Genomic DNA, 24996 nt, shown 5'->3' with positions numbered 1-24996 from the left:
CCCCCCCAAAAAACGCACCCCGCACCCGCTCCTCACCGTGCTCCTCATCGCTGGACGAGCCCGAGCTCCCCTCCTCCCAGGAGTTCACGCTGCTGTTGCCGTTGGGGGCGGCGGATAAACTTTTGCTGCCGCCGTTGTTGTTATTATTCGCCCCGGCGGCGTTCTGGTTCCTGCCCCGCCGTTTCCCCGAGACCTCCGGGCCCTTCTCGATCATGGCTGGCATTTAGGGGAGGAAGGGGAGGGGGGGTGTGGAGAAGAAGGGAAGGGAGGGGGGAGAAGATCAGAGTTTAAAAACTGCGGGGGGGGGGCTGTGGGAGGCGCCAAGGGCGGGCGGGAGCCGGGGCGGGCCGGGCCGGTGCGCGGCGGTGGCGGCGCTGCTACATCCCCCACCGCGATCGCCCCGAACTTTGAGGCTCATCCCAGCCCTGCGCTGGGACTCCGCTCAACCTGCGCTGCTGCCCGCGGCCAGCCCCGCCTCCCCCCGCTCCTGCCCCTTCCCATTGGCCAAACCTACATTTTGGGAGGCCATCCCGCCCGCCCATTGGCCGGCGCCGCCTGTCCATCGCGGCGGCCCGGCGCTTCCGTTCGCTGGGCGCGGTGGAGGCGGACCGCGGGCCGTGTGTGTGCGGGCTCCGCGATCTCTCCGCGATCTCTCCGCCCAGCGATACCTCTGCTCCGCGCTCCTCGGCTGCGAGCGGAGCGGGCGGGAGGCGGGGCCGCACCCCCCGCCGAGGAGCCCCTCCCCGGCCGCTCCCCCGGCTCGGCCTCGGTTCCGCCGCCCCGCCGGGAACTCGGATCCGGGAGGAGCGTGGCGAGGGACTACTTTGCCCCCCCCCACCCGCCTCCCCCTTGGCGGAAGGTTACGGCGTAGTTTGAATGAGATTCCATACAAAGCTCAGTTACCCGCGGGGAGCTGAGCCCGGCAGGGATGGGGTCTGTGCTTGCTCTGTCCGGGACGGTTCCCGCCGGCAGCTGCGGTGAGAGTCCCGCAAGGGGACGGGAGTCCTGGCGGCCAGGAGTGGCCTGAGGAGAGCAGGGGGGCAGCCCGACCGAAGCGCCGCCGAGAGTGCGGGACAGCGCTGCGGTCGGAGAGAGCCGGGGCAGCGGCGGCAGCCAGCCGGGGAGCGGCACCGCACGGACGGGTCCGCGGTGCTGCCCCGTCAGCAGGACGCTGCTAGCCGCCCCTGGGGCAGAGCCGCCCGCTGGGGGCACCGCACGGTGCCCAAGGAGCCGCCGTCGCCCTCGCCCCGGGCGCCGCCCCGGGTCCGCCCAAGTAACTCCGTGGCTCCCCCTCGGCCCCTTGTGCCGAGCCGGGGTCCGCGCTCAGGGCCCGGCCGGGCAGAGTATCCCGCGCCCCGCTCCCCACGCGGCCCCGGGGCGGAGCCGGCCCCGCGCCCTCCCGGCGGGGCGGCCGCGTCCCACGCTCCGTGCCTTCCCCGGCGTGACCCGGCAGCGAGGCGAGCTGGGGAACAAAAGCGGCAACGGCGCCGCGTTCCCTTCCCTCGGCACACGAGGCTCCTGTCGGGAAAACCCTCACGGCGTGGGGAGGAACTGCTGGGGGGGGAAAGGGGGCGTCCAGCCCCGCCGTAGGTAAAATGGGCAACCGACGTGTATCCAGACCGCATGCTGTTACTTGCGACTCGAGCTGTACATCAGGCTGAGGCAGCACAATGCACGGTCATGGAAAGCAGCTTGAGGGGTGTGTCTGCTATTTTCATTCAAATTAACTTCTGTAGCAAGTTTTTTTTTTATTGGCCCGAGCAATTAAAAGTGCCATTTGACTAGCAGCGGTTATCTCGTATCAGCCAAACTGTCCCAGCCACTCCCGGCCTCCCTCTGCCATTTTAATCCAAGAGAATTTGCACAGGGGGAGGGGGAAAGAGCTGCCGGGGGAGAGCCATCGTCTCCAGCCTGGCTTTACCGGTCCTTCTGTATCTTGTGCCCAAGATTATCAAAATTATTTCACTTCCAGGGAGTAGTTTGGAAAGGGTCCTTAATATCCACGCACTATTTTTCTCCATTAAAATTAAGAAAAGAAATACCTTGTTGAGGTGTGTGGTAGTTTGCTTCAGCATACTGTGGTCTTTACAGTATCTCCTTTCCCATCTTCATTCGGTATGTGTGTTGTGTGTACATACTGATATGCAGTCAGTTTCCTTTGTTTACACATGCATGTACCTGTGAGTATTTATTCACCCCAGTTATTTACCACTGAAACAATAAGCTTATTTTCACCTCATAAAAACAAGCACATATATAAAAAAAACTTTTTCTAGCTCACAAAACTAAAATTTATGATGGTGGCTCTAGATCCCACATTCTTTGAAAATACCAATTCTAAATTAGGAGAGTAATTAGTGATGCTCTTAAACCCCAGCACTGGCAGCCACAAATATTTCCCATTGCAAAGTGTATTAGTTCTGTAGTAGAGAATACACTGTCATGATAGACAGGAATGCAAACATGGCTGAATGTTCATTATCCTCCTCTGTATTTGAGGATCTCTACTCCAGAAATACAAGGGCAGGAAGGGAGCATCCGATCTTTCATTTTAAAATGAGCTTTGAAGGTCCCAGTACTGAAGGGGGGAAAAAAAAAGGTTCACCCAAAACTTAGGCTGAAACATACCTGAACCTGAACTTGAACTTGAACCTGAGACCACAGATGACATTTGGAAACGTGTGTACAGCCTAGGCTGAGACACACACGTGTGCAGTTTTGCAAATCTGGGCCTAATTTTGGTCTTCCTTCACTTCCTCTTCCTCCCTCCCTCCTCCTCTCTTCATGGCCATTACCCACTTAGGCCCCAGGATTAAAATCTTAAATCAGTCACCTCAGTTATTTATAACAAATTTCCCTCACTTGAACTGTTGAGACCTTTTCTGCCGGCCCTTCACCACGGTGTGCCCGTCCGAGCCTGCCCTGCAGCCTCTCCTGCAGTGGGGCTGAGCAGCTCCATCCTGTCCAATGGGCTGGGGAGCAGCACATTCCCGGCTCCCCAGCTCTTGGCAGTGCCACCAGCGATGCCAGCCCTGCCTGAGCCGTGCCCCAGGCGAGCCGGGCACCCTCTGCCCCTCCTGCCCTCCTGCCAGACTGCTCCTTGGCCCCAGCGGGCGATAAGCGGGTGCCCAGGAGCAGCAGCAGGTCCGTGCCTCTCCCCTGGCTGCCAAGAGCTGCATGTGTGCCCTGTGCAAGTGTGTGTGTGTGTGTGTGCGTGTGTGTGTGTGTGCGTATGCCCTGTGTGCATGTGTGTGCGTGTGTGTGTGTGCGCATGCCATGTGTGTGCCCTCTGTGTGTTGTGTGTGTGTGTGTGCCGTGTGTGTGCGCGTGTATGTATGTGCATGTGTGTGCCCTGTGTGTGCGTGCGTGTTTGTGTGTGTGTGTGTGTGTGTGTGTGTGTGTGTGCCCTGTGTGTGTGCCCTGTGTGTGTGCCCTGTGTGCATGTGTGTGTGTCTCCAGAGCAGGAAGTCTCAGCCTTGTCACCGTCACAGCCTGTCTGCACCTGTCACAGCTGCTGTCCCAGGCCAACAACACCCTCTTCATCCACAGCAGGGCTGCTCTTCATTTTCCAGCCTTTCTGCAAAAATTCATGAGCCCTGAATATAACATCTCTGATGCTGATGGAGCTTTTTGTTTCTAACCATTGAGAAAATTCTCCCTGTTTATTTCTGCCTTCTGAACAGTGGTGTTGGGTTTCTTTATGCTTAAGCTAAGAGCCTGAATTTTTGGGAGTGTCCCAAAACAGCACAACCGATTTTGGTGTTGCTCTTGAAGGAAACTTTGAAAATTGTTTTCTGGACATAAAGAAAACTCTTTGCAGAGTGTAGGCAAGTGTGTACACAGACTGTACACAAAATACAGAACTGTGTTTTATTTTTTAGCAGCAACAGTGAATACACTTTATGCAGCCTCTAATGCCAAAAGGGCAACAAATTATCCTCTGGCTCACAGCACTTGCTCTGGAGAAAACCTGTGTTAACACTGCATTATTTTGTAAGTTCTCTAAAGTGGGACAGATGGGGAGGAAACCCTTTGAGCACTAATAGGAACAGGGTCTTGTTTACCTGGTGTGGATCAAAACTTCATTTAGACACATCAGGCTCGGATCCCACACATGACTGCACACACCTGTATGTCCTGCTCAGGCTCCTCGAGAGGAATTTCATGTATGATCTGCAGCAGACTCAGTTATGTAAAGCAGGGATTGTCCTAGCACCTGAGCTTGGCTGCAACTTCTGGACAATACTGTGATGCAGTGATTAACCTGCTCACCTGTTTAGATATTAGAGCAAAGAGAGTGGGGAAAAAAGTCTCTTCCTTATGAAGACAGTGTCACTGTTGTGCATATACTGTGGCCTAACAGGTTGGACCAGCCAGGACTGTCATATTAAAAAATTTCTTGAAATTTGTTTCTCATTGTTAAGGGGAAAGCACTTCTCCTTGCCAATTTTTAAATGAAAACTTTTCTTATTGCCATTAACCCTGTGAGTCCCACAAATAAAATACAGATGAAGTACAAATCCAGCCAGGATGCCCAACAACTGAGCAACTTTTATTCCCTGGATGAAAAGAAGAATGTCTTCTGCCTCTTTTTTGGCCTCCTTCCTGGCCAGGTGAGTGTTTCAAGCCTTTCCCCAGGACAGCAATGCTTAAGTGTGTCCTTGGGGCTGCTAGCTCTTGCAACAAAGGGTTAGGAGAGTTAAAACCCTTCCCATTAACTGGAGTTGTAGGAAGCAGCTCTCTCATCTCCTTCATAATGTATTTTCCTTGAAAACAGATGCACTAAAAATGCTTACCCCAGTGAGAATGTTCCTGTGTGCTTACACAAGTATATATGTATGTATGTATGTATATACATGTAGCTGGTTACCAGTAGTAAAAGGACAATTAATCATGCTCTAGATTGACTGTTTTTAATACTGAAAGGAAAATGTTACCCTTTGAACAAGATGTTTATACAGTCAGCACTATGGGTTGTTTTCTTTCCCCTGGTGCTAAGCTGCCTGCAAATGCAGAGAGGAAATCAGGTTTATTATCTCTTACTTTAGAACTTGGTGCTCCAAGTTGGACAACAATTTTGGCTGGAATTTGGAAGGAATGCACATGAGATGATGCCAGGTTCTCTTGGGTTTCAAGGGGACTTGGGTGTTCAACCCTCAAATCTCTGGAAGCATTTATGTGCCTAAAAGACATAAACAGGCATGATGTGCAAGTTTCAAAAGCACCTCCTTTTGCTGAAAAAAAAACCCAAGGGGAATCTAATTTCATTTTAATGTGACTAAAAGACTTAAAATCTGTCCCTAAATCTCTTGCGGGCCTTTTGAAATTTGTCCTTGGAGCCTTTCAGCCTAAAAGTTGCTTTTAGAGAAGGAATTATATAGTAAATTTTAATCCAAACTTTTATTTCCCACTGGAGAGAATGGCTCATATCCTGTACTGAGTGGGAGGCCAGCGGAAAAAATCAAGGGGGGAACTGTGGTGGGAGTGAGAGGGTGCAGAGCTGGGGCTGGATCAGCAGTGGGAGGCAGGAAAATGGCTGCTGGCAGCTGCAGCGTGAGCATGGCTGGAGCAGGGGAGCCACTGCAGCTGAGGAAACACTGTCTTGGCCTGGAGCAAGGCTCCAGGCTGGCCCAGAGGGGAACTACTAAGAGATGACCTGGGAGGAAGGAGAGGATGAGACTGAAACCCTGCACAGGCAGGGGCTGGCGATGCCAGGAGAGCAGTGGGACGAGAGCACACGACAATCTTGTGGGCAGAGTTGCAGAGAACACCCTGTGTGTCCCCAGCAAAGCGTGGACACAGCCCCCAGTGGGGTTGTTCCAGCATTTGTGCTAGGAGATATTTCACAGCTTGTGAAGCTGATGGGAACAGGAGTCACCCATCTGTACATGCTGCTGTGATCACCCCCTTTGCAGAGTTTTGGCCCTTTTTGGCAGGGGCATACAGCTTTCCCTGCCACCCTGTGTTGCCCTCACAGGACTCCACTTCCTCCCATTCCTCCTGGGAGCTCCTCTCAGTGAATTAAACTCGAAGCTGTTGAGGAGCCCTGCTGCCCCTCAGCTCCCCTGCTGCCCAGCCAGCAGTGCTCCAGGGCTGGGCACCCTTGGCAGGCAGCACCCAGAGCGGGCAGCCCCTCTCTGTCCCCCACCCTGCACCTCTGATCAGCCCCAGGGAAGAGCTCAGGAGGAGAGAATGGGAAATAACAGCAGTGAGGGGAGGTGAGACTGGCTCTGGTGGTATTAACCCCTCCATAGCTGGTGCCTTCTCCCAAAAACCAACCTTGAGTGAGGTGGGACAGGCACCTTCCCCTCCCTGAGGATGAGGAAGAGGCATGCAGCAAAATCAATGCAGAAAGCCTCAGATAGCTGATGGGTTTGCTTCACTCAGTTCTGTGTTTAAGTTAATCTCCATATCTGATGAGAAACACACTGTGTGAAGAGATTCATCACTCCTTAAAAAAACATATGGGGGGAAAAATTTCCTTTTAGGGAGCCACTTAATCGTAGGAATGATTGCAGTTAACACAGCACTTAACCTGGGAATATGCCACTCTCTTTTTATAGACTTCCATTTCACTTGTCTCTGGGGCAGCCAGTGAGCAGTGCTAGTCTGTGAAGAGAGATGGAATGGCAGGGGACAGCTGCCATCATTTTTTAGGGTGTCTGAGAGTCAAATAACATAATTCTTCTCACAGGAGATTTTGAACAAGAAATGCACACAGTCCCTTTGGAGAGCTCTCTGTTGCAAGACCTAGTGGGACAAGGATTGAGGTTTAACAGCAGATACCCCTTGTAAGAGCTTTGCAAGGAATACAATCCCTTGCATTTCTGTGTTTAAATCAACCTTTTTTTTTCTTTTTTTTTTTTTTTAATTGACTGAGGGAAGAAGTTCTCCCTAGGAGCTCGTGCAGTACTGTGGCATTACCTTTGAAGGACTCTGCTATGTCAAGGATAACAAACTATGAGAAACACTGCCTGGATCCAGCAGGAAAACTCCTCTATGCCAGCCCCTCCATGGTGGCAGCTTTCCAGTGGCTCGTGTCACTGCAGTCCAGGGTGGGAGCAGAAAAGACTGCCCAGAGAGAGGTGTCCCACCTTTGCACCATGTCAGGCAGCCCCTCCCTGCACCCTCCCATGGAGGTGCTGGTGCCTGGGGCTCTGAGCACAGCAAAGTCCCTCAGCCAGGTGGTCTCCTGCCTCCCTGGGAGTCCTCCATGCGTCTTGTTGTCTTGCTGCTATCCTGGTAATCCCAGCCATGGGGAAGAGAAGTCCAGCTGAGAGGCAGCTGCTTACTCCTGAAATCATACCAAAAAATCCCTGCATTGGCTTTCTGCCAACACAGCCCCCTTTACTCCACCACTCAGCCAATCTCTCCCCATGACACAGGGGATTCTAGGGAAATGCAGCCAGGGCCTCTGAGCACTGGCATTCCCTGGGGAAAGGGAACTATTAGAATTAATCTGAAACTCCCTTCAGAACTCATAGTTGTCATAGGTCCAAGCAAACCGTTGTAACAGAGTAAAAATGTACAGGTTGATGTGTCCATACAGGCACGTGAGAGTGAAGAAAATCATCTTATTCATTGTATGTGGGGATTGCTCTGCTGAAATCTCTGGAAATTCCCTTTGTTGTAAAACCAGTAGAAGGCTCAGGCCCAGCTTCTGTGAACACATCCCTAAGGCAGCACAGCTCAACAGGACTCTAGTGCCAGCTTTTGATTGTACACTTTCTCTTCATTCAGCCTAAATATAATCTGGAAATGTCAAATGCTAGTGATCTCAGAGGGAGGAGAGAGAAATACAGGTTAGTTCCTTACTGGTATTTGTCTAAAGAAAACCCTCAACACATGAAAACCCAAAAAAGAAATTTTAAAAATCAGTGGAACCTCTGTTTGGTGTCAAGTGAGGCACTAATCATGAACCAAAAGAAACAATTTTCTAAAAAGCCATGACCTAGTACCATGACCTCTTAAAATCATAATTAAATAAAAAATAAAAAATAAAAAATAAAAAATAAAAGCTACATTCCTATCTGCCCCAAGCTTTCCCCTTATTAAACATGGAACATACCAAATACAGATTCATTTCCCCTGCCCAGCAGCACTGAGCACAGGAGATGGATGGTCTTTCATTGGTACCCTCTTATAGCCACTGCCCCTCCGGGGTTCCTCTGTTGACACCAGAAATGTTGCACCAAACTCAGATATCAGACCAAATCTTTATTCTGTGGTCTTCCTCTTCTCAGTTATATTGGTGTAAATCAAAGGTTTAAACTGATCCCAACCTGTTCAGTGGCACTGGAAGGCTCTGGATTAATATCAAGCAAAGGCATCTGTCTCCTGCTGTTTCTGTGCCTGTGGTATCAATAGTGATTTTGAAAATTATTATTTCCATACAGCCTATAATGACTTAGAAGGAACAGTTACAGCCTGTTGTGCAAATGTGAATAATACTTGCTTTTTAAAAATGTGGATTTTTCATACGACAGGAACTAATGGCCCTTTCAGAGCAGTTATGGTCTATCTTGTCAATTTGGTTTCTATTCATGCATGCTAAGTGAATTTTTATAGCTAAACTAGGAGTCCTTAAAAAGGGGCCTTATACTGGAAATGCAGATGTGACTGACTGTGAGTTGTGCTAGGAGATCATCCCTGCCCCTGGGGAGCCAGAGCCAGTAATCAGAATTCCCTTTTCCTGTGCACATAACACGACTTGCAGGCACTCTTTCATCTGCACTGAGGCAGGAAGGAGAGGCAGAATTAGCCCCTCATTACAATAATGTTTCTCACACTTTCTCCAGCTACTCTCTGCAGGCATTAGTAAAGGGGGCCTGGCTGCCAGAAATGCTGAAAATCTACATCTCCAGTTAAAAGAAACTAGAGAGCAGGGTGCTCAGTGACTCTGAAAAATCAGAGCCACAGAGCTTTAAACAAATGCTTTTATGCTCTTAAAAATATAAATATATGGACTCACCTTAACTTTACTCTCTACTGTGAGTGCTTTGTTGAAAGGAAATTGTGTATTTTCCAGACTGATTTCTCTTACAGCTTTACTGTAAACTGCACTGCATCCATACATCAATATATTTACCTGCCTGCTTCACAGCTGGAAAGAAAATGAAGCCATCTCAATCACCTTCACATTCAGCAATAGAGAAACCTGATTTTTTTTCCTCACTCAATGCCAATTAAAATGCGGAATGTGGGTGATCTGATCTCCACTAAATATTCCAATCCCCTCCATCCTCAGTGGCAACCTGAGTCTTTTCTAAGACTGGAAAGAGCAAAAGAACAGAGGCTGTACAGTCTTATTACTTATTTATTTAAAATGTTGTAGCCGTGCCTCCCTTCATCTCTTGGCTCCTTACCCAAAACCTGTGTAATGAGCAACATCACAGGGCCTGGCTACAGCAGACACGACACCTCCACTAGAGTGAATGCATTTATACTGATTTATGGCAGCCAAGGAGCTGCCACAGCACATCCAGGCAATACCCAGCTCTCCAGTAAAAGGTACACCTCTGACAACCTCTTCCCGAGGTATTTCTCACAGATCCCATGCCTTAGTGGAGTAGGAGCCATGCCCAGCCCAGCTTCTAATCCTGTCTCCATTGCTGCACTGAGGGCTGAACCACCTTGTCCTGATGGTAGAGGCTCTCCCCTGGAAAGGCACGGAGCCAAACCTGGCATGAACTGATCAGATATGTACAAAGGGAAATCTTGACAGCATCTGTGAACAGAGTTTAAGAGAAAGGAACAAAATAATACCACATATGTTAACAGATTGAAATGGTAGCTATGGTGACCACGGACAGACAAAGAACAAACCATTTTGACTGAATTCAGCCAATTCTTTCTGACAACAAACTGCAAGTATAAAGCAAACTTTTAAAAATACCTAATGAAATCATTATACCAAATCCATTCAGCTCTGTTTGGCTTGTTTGCTTTCTAAATTTCCATTGCAGCTATTACATTAGACTTATTAATCATTGATATAGTCAAATAATTTCCACTGACTAAAAATGGCAATTTTCTCTCTGTAAAAAAAAAAAAAAAAAAGTGAAAAAAAAATTAATTGTTTGCATTTTTCAAGGAAAAAAATTAAAAGCAAGGAATAGGTATTGTAAAATGGCAGACATTCATAATTGAGGGCATTTTCTTGTACATGAGAGGGTGTCTGGGTTTTGTAGCATGTGGGCTTGTTTATAAAAGTTGGATTACTTTGCCTGTCCAGATACGCATCGTAGCTATGAAAAATGACTGTCCTGTTTATTGTGTATCACGGTGTCAAACGTCTCAGTGTCTCTTTCCTCCAGTGTGCCAGGGGGCTGGAGCTCTCCCATTGAGGGCTGGCCAGTTGTGCCTAAGGGAACTGAGCTGAGGACAACGTGGGAGAGCAAGAGCTGAGCTATCGAGGAGCAGAAGAGCTGCCTGCTAAGAGCCAGCGCTGCAAACAGGCAGGCAGGAGATGGGGAGGGTTACTCCAGAGCCAGCACAGCATGAGGCTGCTCCAAGTGCTGTGCAGCTGCTCACTTGCTTGCAAACTCCCCCCCAGGAGGCTGGCAGGGACCAGAGGAGCCCCCGGAGTGAATGTCAGGATGGAGGCTCCAGCACATGGCCTGCCGTGGAGCATCTGGGCACACCTGGATGGAGACCCCAGTGCCTGCTCGCTTTCAGTCTGGAGACTGTTCCTGCACGCCTGAAGCAGGCGGTGCTGCCCCTCCGCCCTGTCCCTGCACCCGGCTGCGCTCACTGGGGAAAAATTTCAGAGCACAACACAAAATCTTACTTCTAACCTGTGGCAAAGCTGCTGCCATTTCCCGGGGTGAGGGCTTAATATTTAACTCGGTGTGCTTGGTCCCTTTGTGGACAGTACAGTTCCTAACAATATGAATTTGCACTGTAGCTGTGCTTTTGATGTTCCGGGAGCAGTAACTTCAGCTTTCTGCAGTGCACAGACACTCTCAACTCCACTCTCGCATTTCCATCTGCACGAGCTCATCGCTCTTTAAAGAACAAAACAAACCTAAAAAGCAAACTCGCAAGAAGTGCCCACCATTCCAATGCTGCTCTCTTTTATCTGTGTGCTGACGGAGGCTCTGGCTCAGCCTTCTGCCAATTAAATTAAGCTCCCAGCTATTCCATCTCTGCCTGCGTGACCACGGGCACTTTCCCCAGCTGGCTCTGCAGCGGGACTGGGTTTACGGCCTTTCCTTTCTGCTGAGCCTGGCCCTTCCCTGTGCTCTCCACCCACACTCTTGGCTTTCGCTCCTGCCAGCGCCCAGGGCAGGTCCTTGGGGACTGGGCTGGCTCTGTACAGGTCCTCAGAGAGCAGAGCTGAGCCAGGGTGAGCACATGAGGGAGAGCAGAGCTGAGCCAGGGTGATCACATGTGAGAGAACAGGGCTGAACCAGGGTGAGCACATGTGGGAGAGCAGGGCTGAGCCAGGGTGAGCACATGTGGGAGAGCAGGGCTGAGCCAGGTGAGCACATGTGAAATAGCAGGTCTGAGCCAGGGTGAGCACATGTGGGAGAGCAGGTCTGAGCCAGGGTGAGCCCATGTGGGAGAGCAGGGCTGAGCCAGGGTGAGCCCATGTGGGAGAGCAGGGCTGAGCCAGGTGAGCACATGTGAAATAGCAGGTCTGAGCCAGGGTGAGCACATGTGAAATAGCAGGTCTGAGCTAGGGTGAGCACATGTGGGAGAGCAGGGCTGAACCAGGGTGAGCACATGTGGGAGAGCAGGGCTGAGCCAGGGTGAGCACATGAGGGAGAGCAGGGCTGAGCCAGGGTGAGCACTTGAGGGATGGCAGAGCTGAATCAGGGTGAGCACAGGTGGGAGAGCTGAGCTGAGCCAGGGTGAGCACATGTGCTCCTGTGCTTTGTACAGGGACACAGGGGAATAGGCGTTCCGTCCTGCACAGCCTCACCTGCTCAAGACATTTGCTTTTGCTTCACCTTAAATGTGGCAAGGAGAACATGGAGGGGGGGGAAAGAGGGGAAGAAATAAGCATGTTTTCTTTCGGTGTTGCCGGCAAACAGTAAAGAAACAGTTACTTTAATTTTATGTGCAGTAAACCCTCACTAGATGGCTCCTTACAGCAAGTAAATATATTCCCCACAGAAGGAACGCTGGTGTGGCAGTCTGTGCGAGAGCAGAGACAGCGTGTTGCTGGCTGGGCTGGGTGGCTGGCTGAGTGCTTTGCATGGAAAAGCAGGATATAACACGGGGGTGTGGGTGAGCAAGTGAGCGCTTACACGAGTTACGAATGACACCACTCTGCCAGTCGTGAACTGTGAGTCACATGGGCACCGGTGTCTCAGGCACATCAAAAATGCAACCTGCCCTTTTCTGCAGGTTTTTATTTGAAGTTGTTTCACATTCAACTTTAATTCAGAATGCAGAACTGGGCTGTGGTCAAGGGTACCAGCAGTGGAGATCCTGCAGCAGAAACAGCTGATCCCAGCGGCCAAGGTAACAGATGGTATTAAGGCGAACCCCCTAATGTCATGTAATCACTCCTAAAAAAAAAGCAATGCTTGCTTCTGAAATTCCCCCCCATTACCATCACGAGAACATGTTATTTATAATGTGTGTATTGGCAGGATGTTCTGGGCAGAAGAGCAAAAAGAAATGAGCTGTCATCTGCAGTTAACCTCTCATTCATACATCACTGTGTGCATTCAGTGGTTCAAGGTTATGCAAGTTGACTGTGCCCTCATTAACGAGCAGTGTTAATTGGTGTCTATCCTGCTTTGAGATAAACATGTGTATTATGTGTTAAAAGTACTGCAGGCTGTGAAGGAGCTGTATGGTATACAAATGTCTATGGGCCCTGCATAGGGAGGTGCAGGGAGAGGTTGTGAAATGCAGGGACTGATTTAAATCCACCAGCGATTCCAGTCTGTGCAGCCCACGTCCCTGCAAGACAGCCTGGTGCTGGCTCGAAGGCCAAGTGACTTCTGCTGGCAGGACTGCCACTGTGTGTGCCCCCAGCTCCCCAGTCTGGCTCCTGTTGCAGCCCTGAGCACTCTGCCTACAGCCCACTTTTCAAGGTGAATTAGCAGTGATTTTAGTTTCCCTTAAGCCCCGAGGCTGTAACCTCTGGCCATCAGCAGCTCATAGGTGGTTAGACCACCAGTGCACCAGGACCAACAGACACAGAGGAAGGTGCTGTCCATCTCCATATAAACTGCCCCTGCTCAGGAGTCAGATGCAGTGGAGCCAGGTCAGCTCCTGGTCTCTGTGTCAGCAGCCCTTAGGGCTTTATCTGGCCTCTTTTTTCTCACATTTCCCTCTGCTCATGTGCTGGCATGGTGCTGACTCAAACTGAGCTCTTGTACACAGACCCACGAGTCTCACCTGTCCCGGTGAGGGACAAAAACAAGGTTTGACACTGTGTCAATCTTGCACATCATGAAAAGACCTTTTATTTTTTCCCTGAGAGCTGCTGAAAATCAGCACAGATAAATACCCTGGTCCAGGTCATAATCAACACACAACATTGATGCAAATATTACTTAAATTAGAGAATTATGGCAATTACATTAAATAACCTATATCATATTATGGGATATTATGAATGCTCCAAAGAATTGAGTTACATGTCTCATAAGCAAGCACAAGCCATTCCAGGCCAATGCAAGAATTTACCAATAAAGTAATATTTGATCATCTAATTAATGGAGCTGTTATCTCCCCAGAACAAGCAGGGCTTAGGGCTTTTAGGCTGTTAAACACTTTGTCTCAATGCTTAAAAGCAAGTAGCACCCACCAGACCTTTCCTTTTCTCAGTAGCTTGCACTTGTTTACTTCAGGCCTTGAAGGCCAGATTAAGAGTGGAGATTGTTTGCTTTAAATTATACACACACATTTTATTGCCATTCCTTCTGCCACTAACAAGCTATTTAATAAATGTCAAAGTGGCAGAGCTCACCGACTGCAAAAGTGAAAGGGTCAAATCTGTAAATCCAGAAATAATACTGAGATTTTCCTCTCCTTTCATGAAATGTACTTGCAGCACACAGCATTGAGGTGCTTCCAACTTTCATAGCAACAAGGAGAAGCAGCTCATGAGTCAGCCCAAAGAGGAAATATGTCATTAGCCAGGGAGTTTTCAACATATGCAAAACCATCGACATGTCTGTGGCATCCAGGGAGGAATTTTTATAATATTCCTTGTAGTCAGCAGTTTATTGCCAGAGCTGTGGGTGTGGCCAGGTATCTCAGTGGCTGAGGCTGTGATTGCCCCCAGATTCACTGAACATTTCACTCCACGGCTCTCATGCTCCTCCTTTTCAAGACAGGAAACAGACGAGACAGATTTGGTTTTGATAACTGCTGGAAAGACCCAACTAAGTCCTGCTGGTTGTACCTTGAGTTCCTCTTCATCCTTCATCTCGTGCTCACCTCACCAAGGAAGAGGCAGGGCTCTTATCTCAGCTTTCTGCAGTTCCAGCCCTTCTGTAACTGAATGAAAATAAACACAAAGAAAAAAAAACAATCAGCTTCCTACATTTTCTTGCCTGTGTAAATTATGCATCACACTCATTATAGGAAAAAGGAAGATGCAGATTTGGAAATCAGTCGTGAGTTTCTCCATATTTCTTAAAATTATGCAAGTGTTACAGCAGCATACACAGGGGACTTCCTTTTTTCATGCAGCTTTACACCAAAATAAAGGCCTCAGTTGTTCTAGTTGGTGATTAGGCTCAATATTATGCCTCTGGGAATGGGAAGCACAGGGACTCCAAGGAACAGAAAACTTAATGAATTCTTTATTTGAAGAAGAAAAAAATTTTCAAAATGTTTTCCAGAGCTCACAGGAAAGATTCAGAGGCTCCTCCCTGTTCAGGAAAATGCAGCTTTTCCAGGTGAAAAAATTTCCCCTTGTCTGCTCTCAGCTGCCCCTCACCAAAGGTTCCTTGCCCTCAGAGTCCAAGCTGAGCTGCTTTGCTCAAATTCTCCCACTGGCTCAAATGAAGTCACCGACCCCTTTACTGGATCTTTTCACTAATATGGCTCACACTGGCACATCTCCCTGCAGGACTTGGGACTCACAGCAGGATGACTCAGAAACCAATCTTGAGTTGCACAACAAGCTCCAGAAAGAGAAGGAATACAATCAGTGAATTTGCATATACTCACTTTGGAGGGGGCTTGCAAGTGGTCCATGAGCCAGGCTTAGCAGGCCCCTAATTTGGACAGGCTCCTGCATCCAGGTCTGACCCAAGAACATCAGACCTCAAAATGGAAAGCACTGCACCACGGGACAAAGGGACAGCAGCCCTGCCCAGCAGGAGCAAATGGGAAATATCCTTCTCTGGAAACACCTTTGGGTAATGGGGGCTTTCCTGATGTTGGTGTGGGTTGTTTTGGGGGTTTTTTCCAAATTTGAATATTTTATGTTATGGAATAAATAAAAACAAACCCCAATCCCAGGATTGCTTACATAGCAACTGGGCAGCTGGCAGAGCATTAGTGAGGCTGGGCAGCAAATCCTCACTGTCACCTGAGGCAGAGCCTCCTGTGCTGCTGGGTCTGTGACACCTGCCTGGGCACAACACCAGAGAGGCCACAAACCATGACAGTGAGACACCACTGCAGCCATAGGCACCACTGGAGCCGTGGGCCAACCTCAGCTCCCAGCAGTCCAGCTAAGAAATGTCCTGCATGCAGGGACTGCCATTGCTGCTGCTGGGACACAGAACTGCAGCACTAAGGGGTCTTGCCAGCAGCACCCATGGGCTCCTTCTGAAGGCAACCCTGCTTCCAGCCCTGTCCACAGCAGGAGGTGAACACACAATGGTAAAAGCTGCCCACTGTCTTATTTTATCCCAGATCAGATGACCCTAAATCAATGAGTTGTGCCTGATGCTTCTGAGTGCACTCAAGCCTGCACATAAAAGAGGACTGGCAAAATAATCATGTTGCAAAATTCTGAGAATAGTAGAAGTGGTCACCCAGTGTATCCAGGCTGCTAAGAAAGCTCTTTTGATTAAATCAAACACAGAGCACAAGAAAAATGCTCACATCATACATGATGGTGTCTCCTGGGCTGCCTTCTACTGAGATGAAAAAGAAGAAATTACCCATGCAAAACCCACATCATCCATAATCTGCAATGCATTTGGACAGAGGGAGGCCAGCCTTAATTCAAACCATGTGTGTTTGGCTTTAAAACCAGCATCAGCAGGACTCAGCCAGCCTGTGTGCCATCCTGCCTGTCCTGAATTCCCTGCCTCTCTCATATTCAGCATTTCTTTCCATGTTCGCAGCTGAATCACTCTTGCATCAGCAGCATCACCATGGGCAGTGTTCCTTCTCCAGGGCAGGGAAGTGGCAAGACCCCCAATCCAATCCTGCTCTGCTCGAGCCCTCAGCAGCACAGGATCTCTTCTAGGATACTGTGTCAGATTCCTGCAGGGCCCTGTGCAACTTTTTTTTTTTTTAAATCCCAAATTAAAACTTAAGCTTCAAAGGCAGAGATCTAGGGGGGTCTCTTCATGCAGACATTGTATTTCCTGGAACAGATCCTTTAATTTTGTGGTGAGCTGGAGCTGAAGACATTTGTATTCAAATCCTTATTTAGGCTCTAATGCTCTTTAGTATTGGATATAGGGATTTTAGACTGGAAATGGCACTTTTGACTTTACTATCACCCCAAACAGACAATCACATTTTAAGCTGCCATTTCTTTACCAGCCTTCTTACACTGTTCTCCACACTCTCCCAGAAACTGTAATTATTCTGCCACATCTACTCGACTAATAAAATTTATTCTGTTCTATGTTCTTCCCTCATTTTCTTCACAAGTCTTACACCATCAAATAAAATCAAGGTTTTCATTTGTAAAGTGGTTATCAGCAGCTCAGCTTTTACTTACAGTTCTTTGAACAGGCTACAGGGATGGTAGATGGGTAGAAATGTAATGCATTATATGTACTGTGGTGTAACCTCCAAGCATCACTTTGTATGGAGTGTCCCACAATACCTTCTCCTTTTAGAGGGGGTTAGCCCTAGAGATGATAACAGTACTGGTTCTAATAATTTTGCTGGGTGTTAAAAATAGGCATGATCTAGTTGGTGTTCATGTCACTCATGCCAGCTCACCTCAGCGTTTGCAATCCTGCCTGAACACAACAGGATTTGTAATCTCCATGGCTCCTTGCAGAACAGCCCTCACTCAGGGATCTCTCAGGGCTTTACAAGCTCATGTTGTGCTTTGTATGTTGCCTAAAATCCACAGGGATGGAGAGCACTGGGCTAGTGCTGAGGCAGGGCAGGTGCAAGACCACGTTCCTCTAAAACCACAGTGACCAAAACTCCCTCTGAAGGATTGAACACATTTAAAATCTCACCTGTGCCCCCCAAAAACATGTTGAATATACACAAAAGATCTGTTTGAATCTCAGTTTATTCCCAGATTTGCTCATATTTTTTGCATTGGTGGCTTTAGGAGCAGCAGCTTTTGTAGCTGTCCAGCAAAGGATTAATTCTCTGGTGTCCTTTGCATGCAGCTGTGCCTGTGGTGTCCATAGAGTGCCATGCACATCCTCTACTCTCAAATGTGCAGGTTTTTTCCTCAAATGTTCACACCTAAGCTGAGATGCGTGGGTAGAGCCTCCCACTCACCAACACTTAATTCCCAGGCCTGGGGCCTGGGAGAGTTTTGTTTTATAGGCTAGTATTGCTCCTGCCCTTAAAAAAAAAACAAAACCAAAAAAAACCCCAACAAATCCCCCATTGAGGATGAGCTTGAAATTTTCTGTACATTCCCTTTACAGAAAACAGAGACTCCAAAAAAATTGGGGAAGGGGGGTGGAAATGTGTCATTCCCAAAAGGTAAGAAGACAACATCCATTTATATAGTCTCACATTCCCTCATCTAAAATCAATAACACCCCCAAATAAATAAAAGAGGCATACCCATTCAGTAGATCTGGGGAATACTGCAAAAAAGGAGTTAGGAATATTATTTCATATCCTCAGCATATGGATGTGTGCTGCTCTGGGAGCAGCTCTCCAAGAGCACTCCAGCTAACAAGCTTGCTGCAGAGCAATCTGAGCAGCAAATTTTTAAAAAAGGCCCAGAAAATATTCCCCAGAAGACAACTTGGAATAACTAATCATAAAAAACTTCACACTGGACAGCTAATTTAGGAGCTCTGATCATCCTTTCAGTAGCTGGAAATACAACACTGGATGTGCTTGTCCAGTCAGAACAGATGTGTGTGACTCAGAGCCACCCGCTCGGGAAGCTGTCGCTCACCCTGCACTCAGAGGCAGAACTGGCTCAGAAAAGTCCTAAGTGAGAGCAAGAGTGAGAGTGTGTGTGTGTGTGTGTGTGTGTGTCAGGGGCTTCCCTCCAGCACATTATTTACTGTGAATTACTTAGGCAGCCCCAGATTTTATTTGATAATTTTTCCCTTGATGTGCTCCATAGAAAGGCAGTGTTAGCATTAACCAAAACTAATCCACGGCGCAGTTGGGAAGGGGATTATTTTGCCAATGATTGGTTTCTTTAAACATGGACTTGTGATCAAAGCAATATGGTTCTGATTTTTTCCTCTATTTTTTAGCTTTGTAGTGTGGTTCTTCTAAATAGTAAGTTACCACTATAAGCACGCTGTGAATTTCCAATATAGCAAAGCTTTAATAATTTGCAGCCATAATTGTTCCTGTTTCAGTCTCCAATTCAATTTGGTGTGGAATTCCCATCTCCCAACACAAAGCTTAACTCAATGGTATCTGTGTGAGACAGACTATGAAACTAGTCTGGTATAATGGATTTCATTAAGGGATAGGCAAATTATTTTCATCTGTAATCTATTTTAAATGGAAAAAAGGGCTTTGAATAAATATTTTTCCTTCAAAAGTTATTAACTTCTGTGGGGAAAAAGAGGCATGGTTATTGTGGCTTATTTTTTCCTTTGTTTTCATAAAGGGTTTGAAAATTATTTTCTGGTTGAATTATTTATTTGGTTGAAATAACAAATATTTAAGCCGGGGTGGAAATGGCATCTTTTTATTTTACTGAAGAATCAAACTGTGCAAGGAGCTTTCACTTCTTGCCTGCCCATCTGTAACCTCTGATGCTAAAATGCCAGCTCACAGACTGACATAACAAGGATCACCCATCTCCAGACCTCAGTAGCCATTTCTCTGCCTGTGTGTAGATTTAGTAGCCTCGAATCATTCTTTAGTCCAGCTTGAAAGTAGAAAACTGTGAAATTTTAGCACAGATATCTCTTTTTAAGAGGGAGTCTGTATTGGCACAAGACCATTAACCCTAACCTGAACATGCACAGACTAATAACAGGTAAGTGGAAAGTCTTATTCAAGCCCTGCACATGGCAGTAAATTACTCCCTTGATGAATAAAAGCCATTACTTAGTATTTAGCATCATAGCAAGAAGCCTCTTCGGCCTGTTCCTAACAGAGATGTTACAGTTAATTTAGTGTAAAATTATCACCTGCTGTACAATAAAACAACAAACTGCAGTCAAATAATCTCTTAATAAATGAAAATGTGTAATAAACTGTGTCAGCACCACAGAGACTTGGCAAGGCTGAATACCCTAAAGGTACCAATCCAAACAAATTCACCATACAATATATGGCCTATGTCATTTCTGGTTCTTATCAGAGATGATTCATCTGGGAATCCCTGGCACTAAGTTTTACCTCTAAAGGCCAGGCAGTTATTACAATGATATAATTTCTGCCACATTAATTAAATAGAATGCCTGTTAGCCCCTTTATAGGGGTCTATAAATTTGTTGTAAACATATGCCATAGATGGGCAAATGTAATCTACAAATGTAATAAATGTTCAGTCAGCTTCCTCTCCTTGCAGAGCTGGGAGAGGTCAAATTATCACAGTGCCAGAAAAACCACAGATACCCAAAGGTAAACCTAAGCTTGCTTCTGTCACACATTATGATAAATAAATTTTTATATTTATATATATAAATATAAATATAAATATAAATATAAATATAAATATAAATATAAATATATATATATATATATATACATATACATCTTCATATACAGAGATCTGTGTCTCTGCCAGAGAGGGAGGCAGCATGAGCACAGAGAGCATGAGTTGGTGGCAGCAGGCAAGAGGACATGCAACTGCCCTCACTGCCTGCCAGCTGCCAGATCTAGTGTTGGTGAACACCAGCAAAGGGCCACCAAGTCACTGCAGTTCAGCACAGTCCTTCTGCTGGCCTCTTCCAACTGCAGGGGAGCCATGGCTGTGTTAAATTGCCTAAAGTCTGTATTTGCTGGAGATTCAAATGCTCACTTTACTCAGCAGGAGAAAGAAATAAGAGGGGAGAACAAAGAGGAAAGTAAAGCCAAGGGAACAAAAGCTGGGTAACACTTTTTGCAGTCAGCCAGACCCAGACTTTGAGCAGCATCAACAGACTTTCTGAGGCATCACATGAGAAAGCTGAGGAATACCATCCCCATTCCTATGCTCCCCTGGGAAGAGGAAGGCAGGGTGCTCAGTGGGCTCTGCTTGCCTTGAAGTCCAAGTCCATCCATTTGAAAACAACAAAGAGATCTTGGAGGATTGGCCTTCCTCTGCCCCCCTCCACAATGGCTGCTTTAGTGAGCACGAGGGGGCTGGTGCCCCCCCCCACCAAGGTTTTTGCAGGTGTGTGGAGCAGGTTGTCCCTCCTGGAGCTGGCAGAGGTCTCCAGAGCCACTGACTCCTGGCTTCTGCTCTTGGAGGGAGCCCGAGGGTGGCCTGCAGCATGGGCTGGTCACACTTCATACTGTACTTACTCTTGTTTTGTTTCACATAGCTCACAAGGCAAGAGCAAGGAACAGCTGGTGACAGCTGAAACCCATGGAGGGTCAGGGCTGGACACGACAGGATGCAGCTACCTAGAAGAAATTTTTAATAAGCATCACCATCGGGAGCCCTTTTATCTTCCCAGAAATATTAGTCAAATTGTGAAAAACTGCAAAATTAATTTTGTTTGTGCGCTGTGTCTCCTACACAGGCATTTCTGAATGCATTCCCACTAACACAGCAAACCCCACATCTTACAATACAGTCCAACTAGAATAATGGCTTCCCTTGAGACAGCTTGGGAGATGCCTGGCACCCCATGCCAGCCCTCTGAAGGGCTGCCCCTGGTGCAGGTCAGCAGCACTGGATAATCCTTTATGTTAAGCATCTATCTGCTACTGGATTTATAATGCAATCTTCACAAATAACCCTGGTCCATCAATACTTCCAACCACAGTCCAGTACCATGGGCAGCAGGAATGACCTCTCAAGTCTGCTGGCTCACATCTATCTTCCAAGCTATTGCTGGTGTCTTTACACAGGTAATTGTGCCCCAAAACTCCTTAGGTCCCCACTCCTCCAAGGTGACTTCTGCAGAAGAGCAGTGGAACAATTTCTCTCAGGCTTTCAGGATGGGGAGAGAAGCTGTGCTGATGCATAAATTTGGCTGAGCATCTGGAGGCAAAGACATCATTCCAGCCTCTGCCTCTAGAAGATGGCCAGCATGACTTTTTCCATCCAAGTCCCTGGCTAAAAGGTTGACATGACACTGCTGGAGACCTGTAAGAGGTTTGGGTGCTGCTACAGGGCTGGATGTGAGTGGGGAAGAAGGTTCAGGAGCCCATGGGGTAACCACACCACCTGTGCTATGGCTCTGGCAGGGCACGTATGACACTGGGCAGCACAGAAGGTAGGACAAGCCTCTCTCATCACTGGTACACCCCTCCCATTGTTAAACTAAAGGGAGCCCCAGCCAGAGGCTGTTTTACAAAGACAGGACCCACCCACAGCCCATGACAGATGTTGGGCTTCTGACTTCCGTGAGTGGGGCTCGAGGCAGCAGTTTATTCACTTCACACTACCACAAAGGGCAAAGCTCTCACCCAACACACCTTCTTAAATGGCAGGGACTGATCATTTAAACACAGGAAATTAAAGTGACAGCTAGAGGAGACTTCTCCACCCAGCTCCCTCCTTGGGAAGCTCCATTCCTGTATAAGCATCTTCCACCATTAACCTCTCTGGACAGGTTCTTCTCAAGCTGTGAGGGCAGAAACTTTTCTTCAAACTGAGCTTAGATGAACAGAAGATAAATGCAGCATTTTTCCTCAATTACATCAAACAATAATGGATTATCAGGACGTGCCAGCACCCTCTGGTAGCAAGAAGGGGCAGTGCAAAGGTGGAGCTGGTGGTCTCTGACACCTGCCCTGCCAGAGGTCTCAGCTGTGCCAAAAATGGGCAGCCCAGGCACATTTCTGCTACGGGGGCAGCTGGGATCTAAGCTGGCCTCAGGGGCAAAGTGAAATGTAAATGCTCTGTGCTTCAAGCCAATGCTAAGGTTTTCTTCACTTTTAAGAATGCTTTTGATCAAAATGATGGAAGATTCACTGTGTTGAGCAGTGTAACATCTGCAGCTCCTGGTCCAGCCTCTGTCCTGTCATACTGCCACGTGTGCTTGCAAAGGTAACAATAAAAATAAAAATTAAAAAAAAAACAAACTTTAAAAATTTTTTTTAAATAAAAATAAAAATAACCAGTACAGTGAAAATGTTTTTTTCCTTTATAAGACTAGGAACAGTCTATATATCCATTTTTATTGATACAGTGCTTGAGAAAGTTCCTGCCTGACCATCAGGCAGGCAGGCTGTGAGGCACCATCTCTAAGATCCACAGCACAGAACTGGTCCAGGTCACCTCCATGAAGTTTCACAAGTGTCTGAAGGAGTGAAGAAAGGGAACTGGATAGTCAAAGGCTGAACATAATCCCTCAGCCTTTAGTTATAAAACAGATGGACACCAAAAGAGACCAAGAAGAGGACTTGGAAGTAATGTGGTTTTACCTTCACAAATTCTTTTCATTCTAAAGATGGAGGGGAAGAGTGCAGCAAGTGGGGTTTTATTACAGGGATTCATGACCTGAACACTGGAGACATCTTTGGAGACCTGAGAGGGCCCTGACATCCATGGGTGGCTGTGCTCTTCACCTGGCCATGCAGATCTGCATCAGGGAGATATCTCTAGATGCCTCTCCTCTGGCAGAGGAAAACCAGCAAGTCTGTTGTCTGTGTCTGATGCAAAGGAGAAGTCACCAATAATGGGCTGCTATAGAAAACCTTGCTTCTACCAAGAGGGGCTGAGCCTGGCTCAGTCTCCAGCCAAGGGCAGCTGATTTGACACCCAATTCTGGCCACCAAGACACTGTGCTAACCAAAAGGACATCACAGCAGTGAGACTATTGATCTGACTTGCTTTGTGGTCCACAACTGATGCCTGATAGGAACTGCTGCCTGTGAACCTGTCCACCACAGCACAGGAAACAAAACCATCCAGGGTGAAGCCAATGGGCAGAGCCCAGGGCAAGGCAAGCACTGGTCCTGCTCCCTGCTTACTCCGTGGGGAGAGGAGGTCAGGGCCCCACCTGCTCCCACCCTGCTCATTCCATAAGGGCAGCAGGAATTTAAGTGCATCCCCACATCCTCCCACCCCCCCAGGATCTGCCTGCTAAAACAGTTAAACCACCCAAAACTGCTTGGGTTTCAGTTTATCACATATCACCTACAGTTCTCTCAGTGCTCACTGGCTCTCATGATGTTTGCTTCCCTCAAAATGTCATCCTATAAAAAATACCTAATTCAGCAGAGGGAGGGAGTTTGATATTTTCTTCTGAGGCTTTGGGTATGTTTTTCTTTTCACCAGACAAAACCACTTTGGCCTTCAATAGCTGGAAGGAGAAAAGTGTGATCCAGGGCCTTGAACTGCTTTTGAAAGCTGTACTTTCCTTATTCCATCCCAGAAGGGCCTCTCTGTCTGTAAGGCTTGTGACTGTACAATTTGACTCACTCTGTCAATGAAAGGGACAGACCACTGCCTGCACTTGTGTTCTTGCTGCTGTCACCAGGGCAGCCCCTGCGTCCCCCATTCCAAACAAGAGCTCCAGACTCAGCATGTCCCTTTCTTTGTATTATGAAAATGGTTGTTTATATGATTACTATTGCTACTGGCACTTCAGTTTGATGTGAAATGAAATGCTTGGTTTGGTACTGAACCATGATTTTCAGGTTTTTAATTAAAATTAATAAAGATTGAGTAAAAACAGAAGAAAAGTTTGAAGTTTGAAAGTCTGAAATTTTTAGAAAAACAGGGAACTGTTCAGCTTTACCTTGCTTTGCCTTTCAGCTGTTTCAATGTCATTAAATTTTGTATTTTTTTTTTTGTGGAGGAAACCCAGCCACTCCAGTTATGAGCTGTAAAGCTAAGAAAAAGAAATAAAGAGTTCCACTTAGCCTTTATCTGCTGCCAAATGAGATGTGCCTTTTGCCTGAAGTGCAGTTACATTACAGCAGAGATGCCCATTGAAGGAGGATTTCTCATACCAACCGTGGCCACTTCCATCCCTTATGTCCTCAGACAGGATTCACTCCACTCACCTGGGATCACCTTGCTTTCAGTTTTGCCCAGTCCTGGATTTTGCCTTCCCCTATCAAAGGCAAAGCCATGTTTGCACAATGGTTCCTTCTGCAGCAAGGGCAAGCAGCATGGACAGCAAATCCCCCTGGGCTGTAGGACAGCTGGGAAGGTGGGGGGATCCCCCCAAACGGGAGGAACAGGACTCCACCCAGGAGTGATTCCCCCTTGGCTGTGGAGTCCTGCCCTGGGGGCTGGAATGTGCAGGAGCACACCATGCTCACATCCCTGACCTCACAGCACTTCCTGTGCCCTCCCCATGCAGGACACAAGCAGAAAGGCCATGCTTTGACTTCTTGAGGTGACTCCTGACTTACACCACCACCACCACAGCCGATTTAGAGATTCCTACAGGAGTGGCACTTGAATTTGGTTCCACATGATTACTTGGGTGGTGACAAGGAGTAGCATTTAGGCCTGTATTATGGTGTCATTATTTTGATAAAGATTTCTGCTTAACAGACATCTTCCCCGTCTCTGCTGGGTGCAACCCTCACACAGAACCA

General features: G+C 47.6%; 1 protein-coding gene and 1 long non-coding RNA gene across 3 annotated transcripts in view; both read right to left on the bottom strand.

Moving 5' to 3' along the window:
• The window catches only part of RCOR1 (REST corepressor 1), an 82519-nt gene extending 81894 nt beyond the window's left edge, over positions 1–625 (bottom strand). The window contains exons 1-2 of one of the 2 annotated variants that reach the window (XM_059850362.1): positions 515–625; positions 37–216 (exon numbers count right to left, since the gene is read on the bottom strand). In XM_059850362.1, coding sequence (XP_059706345.1) covers positions 37–216; positions 515–563 — 229 coding nt within the window. In that variant the 5' untranslated portion in view covers positions 564–625. Of the gene's footprint in view, positions 1–36; positions 298–514 lie in introns of those variants that run through there. The other variant, XM_059850363.1, reaches the window with a different exon arrangement.
• An 8673-nt stretch (positions 626–9298) lies between these two features.
• On the bottom strand, positions 9299–14468 carry LOC132328366 (uncharacterized). The gene is made up of 2 exons (XR_009486761.1): positions 14372–14468; positions 9299–9727 (listed from the first exon to the last, which is right to left on the bottom strand). It is a non-coding gene; the product is annotated as an uncharacterized LOC132328366 (long non-coding RNA).
• Between the last annotated feature and the right edge of the window lie 10528 nt (positions 14469–24996).

Source organism: Haemorhous mexicanus, chromosome 6 (genome assembly GCF_027477595.1).
Source record: "Haemorhous mexicanus isolate bHaeMex1 chromosome 6, bHaeMex1.pri, whole genome shotgun sequence".
Classification (NCBI taxonomy): domain Eukaryota; kingdom Metazoa; phylum Chordata; class Aves; order Passeriformes; family Fringillidae; genus Haemorhous; species Haemorhous mexicanus.
This window is presented reverse-complemented; position numbering and strand designations above follow the sequence as displayed.